At 42.5% G+C, this 14,876-nt stretch overlaps 1 protein-coding gene across 1 annotated transcript; it reads left to right on the top strand.

Moving 5' to 3' along the window:
- The first annotated feature begins 730 nt into the window (after window positions 1-730).
- LOC114165461 lies at window positions 731-4,174 on the top strand. Its single transcript, XM_028050080.1, has 5 exons — window positions 731-2,547; window positions 2,689-2,764; window positions 2,864-3,250; window positions 3,392-3,758; window positions 3,909-4,174. Exons 1-5 carry the CDS (start codon window positions 731-733, stop codon window positions 4,172-4,174), a joined length of 2,913 nt encoding a protein of 970 aa, XP_027905881.1.
- Window positions 4,175-14,876: the final 10,702 nt, after the last annotated feature.

Genomic DNA, 14,876 nt, shown 5'->3' with positions numbered 1-14,876 from the left:
GACTAGCCTAAGCGAGATTGAGGGTCTAGCTTGGGCAAGGGAAGTCCCAAGACCTAGTTCATGGATATGACTCATGAAGGACTATGAGGTCATGGCTTGGGTAATTTGGAAATTATGAAGTTAATTGTTATTTTGGGTTGGGAAATATATTCATAAGCATGTTTATTTCACATACGTCTGTTTATATTTTATTGTGCATAGCTCACCCTATCTGTGTGTGTGTGGCGATGATCGGATATCTTGTTATCCGGGAGCAGATGATGTGACAGGTGGGCCAGGAGATGCATAGACTCGGAGCGAGGGCTAGCAGGGGATATTTTGTATATACATATAGTATATGTCGATGATTTTGTTTTGAGAACCTTATGTAAATTTGGCGGGAGCCATTGCTTTTAATTTCATTTCACGAAATTTTGGATTCTTGGTTTACGACTTTATATCTATTAAAGTTTTAAATTTCCTGTGTTTTGGGGAAATAGTTTATATTAAATGTGGACTTTATTGTATTTCCGTTTTTTTTATTTATTATCAAGTAATATTCCTTCAAGATGTTACAATTGGTATTAGAGCAAAAGTTTTGAAAATATTTTTAAAATATTTTGGGGCTAGTGGGGAGTGAGCTGAACGATGTGTTTGTTCGTGGTATGTTGTGTGTTCTGTGTGAAAATTGTGTGGTTTTGTTTGACTAAGCGACTGATTTTTAACAGTTGTAATGTGGCGTATCCAGGCAATGGCTGCAAACAGGAGGAGGAGGAGTAGTGGTGTTGATGACATCGTTGAGGCGATTCACCGGATGGTGGACGCAATGCAGCCACCCATAGCCGCACAGCCTAGGACGGCGATTGCACCAGTCAGGGTGCTGACAGTGGAAGATTTCTTGTGCCACAAGCCAGCTGAGTTCACTAGCAAGGCTTCCCCTGATGAAGCGGATGCATGGCTCCGCAAGTGTGAGAAAATCTTCAAAGTGATGAACTGCGAAGATGAACAAAAATTGTTGTTTGCTGCGTACCTGCTGAATGGGGATGCAGAATATTGGTGGGCTGACATGCAACAACAGATGGAGAATAGTGAAGAGCAAGTGACTTGGGCCAACTTTAGAGCTCGTTTCCTGGAGAAGTACTTTCCAGATACGGCGAGACAGGACAGGGAGGCTGAATTCCTAGCACTGCAGCAGGGAGACATGACAGTGCAGGAATATGTGAATAGGTTCGAACACTTGGCAAGGTATTCTTCCCAGAACATTACGGAAGAGTGGAAGAGTTTAAAGTTTGAGCGAGGTCTCAGACTTGAGCTGAAGAGGGTGGTAACCCCTCTGAGAGAGAGGAGATTTCCCATCTTGGTGGAGCAGGGCAAGAGTGCTGAGAGTCTTGAGAAGGGCCCTGGTCCTATTGTGAGCCGACATCAGAAGAATGTTGCGGAGGCTAGGCAGATGAAAAAGCCCTATAGCCGGCCACAGACATCTCAGGGTCCCAATTACAATCAGTGTGGCGGACCCCACCTGAAGAGAAATTGCCCACAGCTGGTAGGTGGAGTAGGAGGGTCAGGAGACCGTCGCAAGTGTTTTATATGCGACAAACCTGGACATTTCGCCAACAATTGTCCAGAGAAGAAAAGCCTTAGCACGAAGAAACCAGCCGCATCGCCAGCAGAGCGAGCTAAAGTAGCGGGCAGAGTCTTTGTCCTGACCACCACAGAGGCTACACAGTCGGGTAATTTTAAACTTGAACCTTGTGTATTGTTTGGTAATTTAGTGTTGGTGTTGTTTGATTCCGGGGCAACCCATTCTTTTATTTCTAATGTGCGCGTGGGGAGATTACAATTGGTGACACTGGGATGTGAGTTGCTTGTTTCAACTCCCTCCTCAAGTCAAGTGGCTACCAGTTCAGTCTGTGTTGGGTGTTCTATGGAGGTGGCAGGTCGCAGATTCAAGGTGAACTTGGTGTGCTTGCCTTTGGAGGGACTGGACGTAATCTTGGGGATGGACTGGCTGTCTAACAATCACGTCATAATTGATTGTAGACGGCGTAGTTTGGTATTCCCAAAACACGAAGGACTAGAGTTAATCTCGGCACAGAGGGCGATAAACGAAGCAGAAGCCGGAGCCACCTGCTTTATGATAATGGCTCATGCAGAAAAGAATAGTACCGCTGAGAAGATCAGTGTGATTTCAGTCGTGGAGAAGTATGCCGACGTATTTCCAAATGAAATACCCGAGTTGCCACCGAGTAGGGATGTGGATTTCTCCATTGATCTCATCCTTGGGGTTGGCCCAGTATCCATGGCGCCTTATAGAATGGCACCCGCAGAGTTGGCAGAGTTGAAGAAGCAAATAGAAGATTTGCTTGAGAAGAAGTTCATTCGGACGAGCGCGTCACCTTGGGGAGCATCAGTACTTCTAGTAAAGAAAAAGGATGGCAGTTCGAGGTTGTGTGTTGACTATCGTCAGCTGAATAAGCTGACCATAAAGAATAAGTATTCGCTGCCGAGGATAGATGATCTGTTGGATCAATTGAGGGGAGTCACAGTGTTCTCTAAGATTGACTTGAGGTCTGGATACCATCAGATCTTAGTCAAACCGGAGGATGTGCAGAAGACGGCGTTCAGATCACGCTACGGGCATTACGAGTATGTAGTGATGCCATTCGGGGTGACAAATGCTTTCGTTATCTTTATGGACTACATGAACAGGATATTCCGACCGTACGTGGATCAGTTTGTTGTCGTGTTCATTGATGACATACTGATATACTTTGAAAGTCGGGATGTACATGCAGCTCATCTGAGAGTGGTGCTGGGAATTCTCAGAGAGCATAAACTGTAGGGGAAGCTGTCAAAGTGTGAGTTTTGGCTGGATGAGGTACAGTTTTTGGGTCATGTCATCTCAGCTCAAGGTATAGCGGTGGATCCAGCAAAGATTGAAACAGTGGTGAAGTGGGAAAGGCCACAAACTGTGACTGAGGTGAGGAGTTTCTTGGGCTTGGCAGGTTATTATAGACGGTTTATGGAGGGGTTCTCCAAGCTGGTGAATCCCTTAACTCAACTCACTAGGAAGGACCAGCCTTTCTCTTGGACAGACGAGTGTGAGGTTTGCTTTAAGGATATGAAGAGGAGATTGACTACTGCACCCATATTGGCTATTCCTGACACCGCCAAGACGTTTGAGGTATATTGTGATGCTTCATACCAGGGTCTAGGTTGTGTGTTGATGCAGGAGAAACGGCCTATTGCTTATGCATCTTGTCAGCTTAAGGTGCATTAGAAAATTTATCCTACATACGATTTAGAATTGGCGACGGTGGTGTTTGCTCTAAAAATATGGAGGCACTACTTGTATGGGGCACAGTTTCAAGTATTCAGTGATCACAAGAGCTTGAAATACTTGTTTGATCAGAAAGAATTAAATATGAGGCAAAGGCGCTGGATGAAATACCTGAAGGACTACGACTTTGAGCTATTATACCATCCTGGTAAGGCTAATGTTGTAGCAGACGCTTTGAGCAGGAAGAAATCTCATGTGTCGGCCATGATGATTAAGGAGTTGGAGTTGATCGAGAAGCTGCGAGATATGAATCTGGGATTGGATATGGAGACAGATCACATATGGTGCAGCATGTTGAGGATCACTAATGAATTCTTGGATGAGGTTCGGGTGGAACAGGGTAAGGATCAGGAATTGCAGCATATCATTAGTGAATTGGGCACAAAGAAGAGAAAACACTTCAAGATGGGTAGAGATGGCATCCTGCGATTCAGAGAGGGTGTGTGTATACCCAACAGTCGGGTGTTGAGGAAAATGCTCTTGGATGAAGGGCATAAGAGTCGTCTTAGCATACACCCAGGTATGACTAAGATGTACAAGGACTTGAAGGCGACTTTCTAGTGGACTGGTATGAAAACTGATGTGGCAGACTATGTAGCATCTTGCCTAGTGTGTCAGAAAGCGAAAATAGAGCATCAGAGGCCAGGTGGTACGTTAGAGCCTCTTGAGATTCCTCAGTGGAAATGGGACAACATTTCCATGGATTTTGTTACTCATCTACCGAGGTCAGTGAGGGGGCATGATTCTATATGGGTAATAGTGGATCCATTGACGAAGTGCGCTCACTTTCTACCTATTAATCAGAAAATGTCCCTAGATAAGCTGACAGAGTTGTACGTTAGGGAGATAGTCTGATTACATGGTGTGCCTGAGAGTATCATATCGGATAGAGATCTGAGGTTTACCTCGAGGTTCTGGCAGTCGTTGCAGAACACTTTGGGTACTTAGTTGAAGATGAGCTCAGCATATCATCCTCAAACAGATGGCCAGTCTGAGAGAACCATACAGTCTTTGGAGGACTTATTGAGAATGTGTGTTCTGGATCACCTCGAGACTTGGAGTGATGTGCTACCACTAGTGGAGTTCACTTATAATAACAGCTACCATTCCAGCATCGGGATGGCACCGTACGAGGCCTTGTATGGCAGGTGGTGTCAAACACCTTTGTGTTGGCAGCAGGATGGGGAAGTTGTGGTACTTGGTCCAGAGTTCTTACAACAAATCACGAAGAAGGTCAGGGTAATACAGGAACGGATGCGTGCAACTCAGAGTCGGCAGAAATCCTACGCAGATAAGAGGAGAAGGCCACTCGAGTTTGAGGCGGGTGACCACATATTTCTCAGAGTTACACCTACAGCAGGTATTGGGAGAGCATTGAAGTCGAGGAAGTTGACCCCTCGATTCATCAGTCCATACCAGATTACGAGGCGAATTGGACCGGTGGCGTATGAGATTGTATTGCCACCTCACTTGGGGAACCTGCATAATGTTTTCCACGTATCACAGTTGAGGAAGTACGTGGCGGATCCTACTCATGTGCTGGAGCAGGATGATGTTCAGGTGCGTGAGAACCTGACTCTAGGAGTTGGACCGGTGACGATTCTAGATTCTTAAGTCAAACAGCTTAGAGGGAAGGAGATTCAGACTATGAAGGTTCTCTAGGACGAGGCAACTCAAGAGATGACGTGGGAGATGGAGGACCTCATGAGGAAGTCTTATCCTCATCTCTTTACTGGTAAGTCTTATTTTCGTGGACGAAAACTTTAAAAGGTGGGGGTAATGTAAGACCCGGGAAAATTAATTAATTAATTAATTAATGCGGGTAGAAACCGCCTTTATGGCATTAATTGTTGTTTAATGTGACGTGGAAAAGTACTAGCTCATGTGGTTGAGAGTACTTTGGTTGTGTGAGAGGACTTGGGTTCGAGTCCTATGTATGCCAATTATGTGTGATTGTTTTTGTTATTGATTTTTAAGGATATGTATAAGTGTATGATTAGTATTGTAAGATATTGTTGATTTGTGAGTATCATCAAATGTGATTAGGTATAGTGGTTATGCTTTGGCCTTAGAAGTGGAAGGTCATGGGTTCAAACCTTGGTGGGCAAAGAATAAGCTTTATTTTTGCTAACTAATAGTTGTGGTATGAATGTGAAGGGGTAAAGAAAAGCCTAGCAGAATGGGGCAGGGAAATTACCAAATAAGTAACATTGAGGAGGAATTAAAAAGCCCAAACTCGTTTTATTTTTAAAAACAGTCTCAAAGGCACCTATAAAAGCCAAATTTTAGGTATAAGGAAGGGTTTTGGCATTTGTGGTGAACTGCTATAGTGAGGGGCACGAAATTGAGAGTGTGAGCAGAATTTTGGGTGTGCAAGGACTGAAGCAAGAGAGAGATAGGAAATCAAGGTGGTTGTCTTCGCAATTTTGAGCACCAATTCCAGGTTAGGGGAGCTTTCATTATGTGATTAAGTTGCTTCACATGTGTTATGGTTTTTTTTTTTTGGGTCTGTGTTGTTCAATCTATTACTGGTTGGCACAAAATTCGTGTATGATATTGGGAATTGGATGTGAAATTGATTGATGTTGTGCCAATAATTTTGTAAAGCATAATATGTTGGTAATGAGGGTTTTGGTAATGAATAGAGATGAATAATTAGGTTTTGTATTTTGTGTGGATTGAATGAGTATAAAACATGCTTATGGAGTTGTTGTGCCATTTGATTGTGTCGATCGTGTATTTGAAGCGTTTTGGTATTGGTTTTGGTGAATTGAGAGCGTGTACAGAGGCAAAACCCTGCAAGTCTCGTCCAAGCGAGTCCATCTCGCCTAAGCGAGAATTGCAGAGCTACGTTTCTGGTTTAGAGGACTTGTAGCTCGTCTAGGCGAGTTTTTTTAGTGTTGAGCGAGTGATACCTCGCTTAGGCGAGTCGCCTAAGCGAGATGGTGACGAGATCAGGTATGTTGAGCGCGATTTTCCGCCCAGGCGAGGGGGTTTTAAGGTTTGAGCGAACCGAGTCTCGCTCAGGCGAGATGACCTCGCCTCAGCGAGATGTCTTGGACATGTGTGGTGTTTTGCTTGTATTTTAGCCCAGGCGAGATGGGAATGGGTGTTTGGGTGAACGTGTGGCTCGCCCAGGCGAGAGGATCTCGCCTAAGCGAGATGATGTGTTTTGGTTGATGAGTTAAACTCGCTCAGGCGAGGTAGACCAGCCTAAGCGAGATTGAGGGTCTAGCTTGGGTGAGGGGTCCCTAGCCTAAGCGAGTTTATGCGAGATTGAGGGTCTAGCTCAGGCGATTTACTATGTTTCTAGGTGCTTGTGAGTGTGTTTGGGTATTATACCATGGTTGGATTGTATATGTATGTGTTGTGGTGTGTGGGCTTGACGGACTAAGTCCATTAGGGGTCTGGGATGTGCTCGGTGGTTGAACACATGATGGGCATGGAACTGGTTGAATTCCCGTCGGCTACTATTTGGCGAGGAGTCCTTAGTATGGTGATTGCATGTGTCGGGCGCACGATGGGCAAGGAACTGTGATGTTCCCGTCGGCTACTATTGGGCGAGGAGTCCATAGTATAGTGATTGCATGCGTGCCAGGGTCCAAGTATGAGACTTGGATGTTTATACTACAGGCGAGGAGTCTGTAGGGCAGGACTATGAGCGGGATAGGCTCATAGGGTTGGACCACGAATGAGTTAGTTTCGTGGGAGCACAGGGAAGTCCCAAGACCTAGTTCATGCATTTGACTCATGAAGGACTATGAGGTCATGGCTTGGGTAATTTGGAAATTATGAAGTTAATTATGTTATTTTGGGTTGGGAAATATATTCATAAGCATGTTTATTTCACATACGTCTGTTTATATTTTATTGTGCATAGCTCACCCTATCTGTGTGTGTGTGGCGATGATTGGATATCTTGTTATCCGGGAGCAGATGATGTGACAGGTGGGCCAGGAGATGCATAGACTCGGAGCGAGGGCTAGCAGGGGATATTTTGTATATACATATAGTATATGTCGATGATTTTATTTTGAGAACCTTATGTAAATTTGGCGGGAGCCATTGCTTTTAATTCCATTTCATGAAATTTTGGATTCTTGGTTTACGACTTTATATCTATTAAAGTTTTAAATTTCCCGTGTTTTTGGGAAATAGTTTATATTAAATGTGGACTTTATTGTATTTCCGTTTTTTTTATTTATTATCAAGTAATATTCCTTCGGGATGTTACAATAAGCACGTGGCATTCTATGGGTTGTGGCCCAGAATGACTTCCATTGAGTTGTGGCTCATGATAGCGGATGAACACGAGGAACCTTTGAGTTGTGGCTCGGGTTAGCGAGTGTTGCCGGTGGGAGTGTGCTGGTTATGGCCAGTACGGATGGGTCCAGATGGATTGTCCTCCTCAGTGTTTTGCTGACGAGTTTGGTAGTCCTGGGACATTATAGACTATGTTCGTACCTGGGAACTCCACCTGGCGTTGCGGTGTGTGATCCGTAGCATGATTTCCGCACCTGCTCTATCAGTTGTGGTCGATAGGTGTGGCAGCAGGGCACTTTGAGTTACTTAATAGAAGATGTAGAACACTACTAACATGGTTGTGGCCATGTGGAAGGAAGGTAATGGGTCTTCCTCGAGGTGCATCAGTACACATGGTAGTGGCCATGTGATAGAAATGTAGTAAGTTCTGGGGTAAATGGAAGGATATTATATATGGTTGAGGCCATGCGGTATAAGGGAAGAGTTTTGTGTTATTGATGTATTATTTTTTTATCGATTATACATGTATATGTGTGTCTGGTATATTTTTACGTTGTTTTATCTTTTAGCTCACCCTATATGTTTGTGTTTGGCGATGATCGTGTACGCGGTACATGTGAGCAGGTGATGATGCAGGTGGAGCTAGTGAGGCTTAGCCGCAGAGAGGGGATAGCTTGGGAGAATTACATGTTTTTGTTTTGAAATAATTTGTAAACTCTGATGAGAGGCTTTGTAATTATGTTCCGTTTTATGTTTTACGAACTTTGAGTATATTTGGAATTAATAAGAATGTTTTAAATTTCCCGTGTTTCTGGGAAATGAGGTATTATTAAATGCATTGAAATTAATTACTTTATTTTATTTTATTAAATTCGTAATATCCTGATGGGATGTTACATTTGGTATCAGAGCAATGGTTTTCAAAAGATTTTTGGGGTCTATGGGGAGTGAGCTTACCGTGTGTGCTTGTGAGATCATTTTGATCATTGTTTGATGTGAACAGTTATATGTGGCGTGCTCAAGCTATGGCAAATAGGCGGAGGAGGAATAATGTTGGGGTTGATGAGATCGCGCAGGCGATACATCGGATGGTAGATGTGATGCAGCCCATTGCAACGCAACCTAGAGCCGTGGTAGCACCCACACGTCCAGTGTCGATGGAGGACTTTATGAGGCATAAGCCCTCAAAATTCATAGGCAAATCCACTCCAGATGAGGCTGATGCTTGGATCAGAGAGTGTGAGAAAATTTGTAGAGTGATCGATTGCACAGATGCTCAGAAGCTCGCATTTGTCTCATTCCTGCTGGTAGCTGATGCAAAATACTAGTGGGCAGGCATGCAACAACTCATGCAGACCCGGGGTGAGGAGGTTACCTGGACTTCCTTCAGGGCGAGATTTCTAGAGAAATATTTTCCAAATAGTGCCAGGCATGAGAGAGAGGCAGAATTCCTCACGTTCCAGTAGGGGAACCTGACTGTGCAGGCATACACAGACAAATTTGAGTACTTTGCTAGGTTCTACTCGCCCACCATCACCAAGGAGTGGAGATGCAGAAAATATGAAGGCGGGCTAACACACGAGTTGTGCCGTTTTATTATACCTCTCTGGATCAGGGAGTTTCCAGTCTTGGTGGAGCAGGCCAAGGTTGTAGAGTAGCTAGAGATGGGGCCCAAAAGAGGGGCTCGACCTCAGAAGACTACCTCGGATTCACGGCAACAGAAGAAGCCTTATGACAGGCCACAGAGTTCGGCTAAGAAACTACAGTGCTACAACTGTGGTAGGGAGCATTTTCGGAGGGATTATTCAAAACCCTCAGGCAGCTCTAGTGGTGGTGGTGGTAGCACTAGCAAGTCCTACGTTTGTGATCATACGGGCCATTTCGCACGTCACTTCTCGAATAAGAAAACGGCTGGAGGTGCACCAACGAAGAAACCTGTTGGGGATCGACCTAGAGCCCCTGGTCGTGTATTTGCCTTGACGACTACCGAGGCCGCCCAGTCACCATGGGGAGCACCGGTATTACTTGTGAAAAAGAAGGATGGCAGTTCCAGGTTGTGTGTTGACTACCAGCAGCTGAATAAGTTAACAATCAAGAATAAGTACCCGCTGCCGAGGATTGATGATTTGCTGGATCATTTGAGGGGAGCAACTGTGTTCTCTAAGATTGACTTGAGGTTTGGATATCATCAGATCTTAGTCAAACCAGAGGATGTGCAGAAGAGGAGATTGACCATTGCACCTATATTAGTTATCCCATACACAACAAGGATGTTTGAGGTGTACTGTGATGCTTCATACCAGGGCTTGGGGTGTGTGTTGATGCAGGAGAAACAACATGTTACCTATGCATCTCGCCAGCTGAAGGCACACGAGAAGAACTACCCTACGCATGACTTGGAATTGGCTACAGTAGTTTTTGCTCTCAAGACGTGGAGGCACTACTTGTACGGGTCGTAGTTTCAAGTGTTCACTGATCATAAAAGTTTGAAGTACTTATTTGATCAGAAAGAGCTAAATATGAGACAGAGGCGTTGGATGGAGTACTTGAAATACTATGATTTTGAGCTTCTATACCATCTAGGTAAAGCCAATGTAGTGGTTGACGCCTTGAGTCTGAAGAGAGTTCATATGTTTGCTATGATGATGAAGGAGTTGGAGGTTATAGAGAAATTGCGAGATATGAACTTGAATACAGGTGCTGATCATATACGATGCAGCATGTTACAAATCACTAATGAGTTCTTAGATGAGGTCAGGGAGGAATAGGGTAAAGATCAAAAACTACAGCAGATAGTGAGTGAGTTGGGCACCGAGAAGAGAAAAGACTTCAGAATGAGCAGAGATGGTATCCTGAGATTCGGAGAGAGTGTGTGTGTACCTCGTAGTCGGGTCTTAAGGAAGATGCTATTGGATGAAGGGCATAAGAGTTGTCTTAGCATACATCCAGGTACGACTAATATGTACAAGAACTTGAAAGCGACCTTCTAGTGGACAGGTATGAAGACTGATGTGGCTGACTATGTCGCTTCTTGTTTAGTATGCTAAAAGGTGAAGATTGAGAACTAGAGGCCGGGTGGCATGTTGGAGCCTCTTGACATTCCACAGTGGAAATGGGACAACATTTCCATGGATTTTGTCACGCACTTGCCACGGTCTGTGAGAGGACATGACTCGATCTGGGTTATTGTAGACAGACTTACGAAGTGTGCGCACATCCTGTCGATTAACTTGAAGATATCTATGGACAAATTGGCAGATCTGTATGTCAGAGAAGTGGTCAGACTTCATGGGGTGCCTGCGAGTATTGTGTCAGACAGAGATCTGAGGTTCACATCGAGATTTTGGCAGTCACTGTAGGATGCCTTGGGTACTCAACTGAGAATGAGTTTAGCATACCACCCTCAAACTGATGGGCAGTCTGAGAGAACCATACAGTCACTGGAGGGTCTGCTGAGGACTTGTGTGTTAGATCACCTAGGTACGTGGAGTGACATGTTGCCATTAGTGGAGTTCACGTACAATAATAGCTACCATTCCAGCATTGGGATGGCACCATACGAGGCATTGTATGGTAGGAGATCCAGGACTCCGCTGTGTTGGCAGCAAGATGGGGAGTCAGTGGTGTTTGGGCCAGATTTCTTGCAGCAAACCACTGAGAAAGTAAGGGTGATACAGGACCGTATGCGCGCAACTCAAAGTCGATAGAAGTTTTATGCTGATAAGAGGAGGAGGCCACTTGAGTTTGAGGCGGGTGATCATGTATTCCTCCGGGTTACCCCGACAGTAGGTATTGGGAGAGCTCTCAAGTCGAGGAAGCTGACTCCTAGATTCATCGGGCCATACCAAATTACAAGGACGATCGGACCAACAACTTATGAGATTGCCTTGCCACCTCACCTGGCAAATCTGCACAACGTCTTCCATGTATCACAACTGAGGAAGTACGTGGCAGACCCTACTCATGTGCTGGAACAGGACGATGTTCAGGTGCACGAGGATCTGACTATGGGGGTTGGATCGGTGAGAATTCTGGACTCTCAAGTCAAACAGCTTAAAGGGAAGGAGATTCGGACTATGAAGGTCCTCTAGGACGAGGCAACCCAGGAGATAACTTGGAAGATGGAAGACCTCATGAGGAAGTCATATCCTCACCTATTTGTTGGTAAGTTCTCTTTTTCGACGACGAAAAATTTCAAGGTGGGGGAAATGTGAGATCCGCGAAATTTAATTAATTAAAGAAATAATTAATTAATAAATGCGGGTAGGTAGTGTATTTATGACATTAAATTCTAATGAGTATGACGTGGAAAAGTGCTAGCTCAAGTGGTTGAGAGTACTTTGGTTGTGTGAAAGGACTTGGGTTCGAATCCTATGTATGCCATTTGTGTGTTATTTAATTTCTATTGTTTTAGCATTATGTTGGAGCTGGTCTCGCGTGTTATAATGCTTGAATGGTACGTGTTAGCAAGAAATATGAGTTGGTTTGATGGTTTGGTGTTGATTTGACTTTAGCATAGGGTGGGTTCGAACCTGGATGGACTCAATTTTAAACTCACTAAATGGGGTGGCTGAATATGAATAGGTGAGGAAGACCTTAGCAGAAGGGGGGGTAGCAAAAAGGGGGCGATGAAAAACCATCAAGTAATGGGCCTTCAATAGAAATAAAAACCATTTTTCATCCTTTTTATTTAACCACATTAAAGCTTCATATAAAAGGGCAAATTGGGGGGAAATTGAGGGTTTTTGGCAAAGATGAACTGTTGCACGAATTTGAGGGTGTTGACAATTGAGGGAAGTTCTGGGACTCAATTGGGGGATAGACAAAGAAGGGTGATATTGGTGTTTTTTTTGAAGCTCAAGTAATTCACTACTAAGGCAAAAGACCTAGGTTAGGAGAGTTGAACCCGTATTATTAAGTTTTGGTTTGATTGTATGAGATTGATGACCTATTGCCATGTATTTCGAGTTGGTCATGGGGTGAATTTGGGGTTGGGTGATTGGGTACTGTTTTATTGAGAATTGTATCTAATTTTATGATAGTGATGATTGTGACGAATTAGCTCACCCTATCTGTTTGTGTTTGGCGATGATCGTGTACGCGGTACATGTGAGCAGGTGATGATGCAAGTGGAGCTGGTGAGGCTTAGCCGCGGAGAGGGGATAGCTTGGGAGATTTACATGTTTTTGTTTTGAAATAATTTGTAAACTCTGATGAGAGGCTTTGTAATTATGTTCCATTTTATGTTTTACGAACTTTGAGTATATTTGGAATTAATAAGAATGTTTTAAATTTCTTGTGCTTCTGGGAAATGAGGTATTATTAAATGCATTGAAATTAATTACTTTATTTTATTTTATTAAATTCGTAATATTCTGACGGGATGTTACAACAGTCGATATCAATATGTTTAGTCCTTTCATGGAATACTTGATTTGAAGCAATTTGCAAAGTAGAGTGGTTGTCGCAATATAATAGTGTTAGACTAAGAAAAGAAACACAAAAATTAGCAAGTTAAAATGTGAGTCATTGAAGCTCACTAGTAGAAGAAGCAAGTGCCCAATATTTAGCTTCAGAAGAACTTCAAAAACAACAACATACAAAGAGCACTTGAAGAACAACTTTTATTCAAGCAGCAACAGAATATGGACATCATGTGAGTACAAAAGGCTCATGATCTACTGCAGATCATACCGACTACACAAGTCAGTATGAGCTATTGGTTGATGGAGACCCCCTGCACATAGAGGCTATAGGATAATCAATTATTTGTTCAAACTTTTATTTTTAAAAAACACTGGAATAATCGATTATCATAAGTGATTATCGATTATCCCTAGCAATTTTAGACTTGACTTTTCAGCTTCTTGACTCATATTCAATTATCTTTAAATATAACTCTTTTTTCATTTGAAAAATTACCTTTTTGAGATCCAGATTTCTAGTGTTGTGTTTGCAAAGAGTTTTCTGAGTGTTCTTAAAAGAGCTTCGAAAAGCAGAGTGTGAGTGGAGCGATAACTTTTCCAAAGAGGGTTTCTAGGAGATTGAGTGTTGATGTTGTTGCTAGGAAAGTTGGTCAAGTTATTTGTGTGATTTTAAAGAAGTTTACTTTCATCTCTTGTGTCTTCAAGAGAGGTGTTTTCTTTTCCTTATTCTCTTTAATCTGATTGTACTATGATCTTTATAGTGGTTAAATTAATCTCTTTGTTTAAAGAGATTAACAACTAGACATAAGATCTTTTGATCTAAACTAGTATAAATATCGGTGTTGAATCTTTTTCTCTATATTTTTAATTTATTTATCGATTTTAAAGGAACTAAGTGTCTTCATCAATTGCCTTGTATAGCTCACATGGATTTTCATTCTTTTTACGTTCAAAGATATATCTAGACGCCAGTTTTATTTTAAAACCACGAAAATTCTCATTGATCGATGACAAAACTTTATGTTTAAGCATCACCACATTTGGAATATCAAATATCATATGCAATAAAGAAAATGCACAATAAAAATATAAATTCAATAAATTAGATAATTTACCAATATATCATGTCATATCATGTTCCGATCAACTTCAAAAACATGATCAAAAGAAGGAGTAAGTAGGGGTGGCAAAATACGGGTCCGGCTGGCCTGCACTGCATTTTCAACGCGGGTTGAAAATTATGGCTCGTCTTGCATAAGTGCGGGCAAGTCAAGTTATAAAATTCTGGCCTATAATACAAATTAAGTTATAAAATTTGGAAAAGCAAGTCAAGTTCATAATTTTGCATAGTAAAGAATCAAAATATCATAATTTTGCATAGTAAAGAATCAAAATACACACACACACACACACGCACACACGCACGCACACACGCACACACACACACACACACACTGTCTCGTCGATGTATATCTATCTCGTGCATGAGACTAGATATTAATGAGTGGTCTTATAATGGTCTGATAGTGGGTGGAACAATAAAGCTAACAAACATCAAATTTTGCTAAGAGAGACTCTAATCCATGGCTCTAAATTTGCTTTACCTCTAATTGATGTGCGTCTTCTAACATATATTAATCAAATAAAATGACAAACTCTTTCATATAATATATCTCTTGTATTTCCAAAATCTTAAATCTTATTAGTGGCATCAAAGTCATTGCTATTATAGGACTTATAGAACAAAAGAAGAAGGAAACTTCTTGTAAGTTGTTATTCCACTCTTAATGAAAGTTAGCTCTAAGGGTCGTAAAAATGCAAACTTATTTAGGAAATTTAGATTTATGGGAAATTGTGGAAAAGAATTA

The sequence above is a fragment of the Vigna unguiculata genome, chromosome 10 (assembly GCF_004118075.2).
Source record: "Vigna unguiculata cultivar IT97K-499-35 chromosome 10, ASM411807v1, whole genome shotgun sequence".
In the NCBI taxonomy this organism is placed as follows: Eukaryota; Viridiplantae; Streptophyta; class Magnoliopsida; order Fabales; family Fabaceae; genus Vigna; species Vigna unguiculata.
The sequence above is the reverse complement of the archived record's forward strand: the minus strand, read 5'-3'. Positions and strand labels throughout refer to the sequence as shown.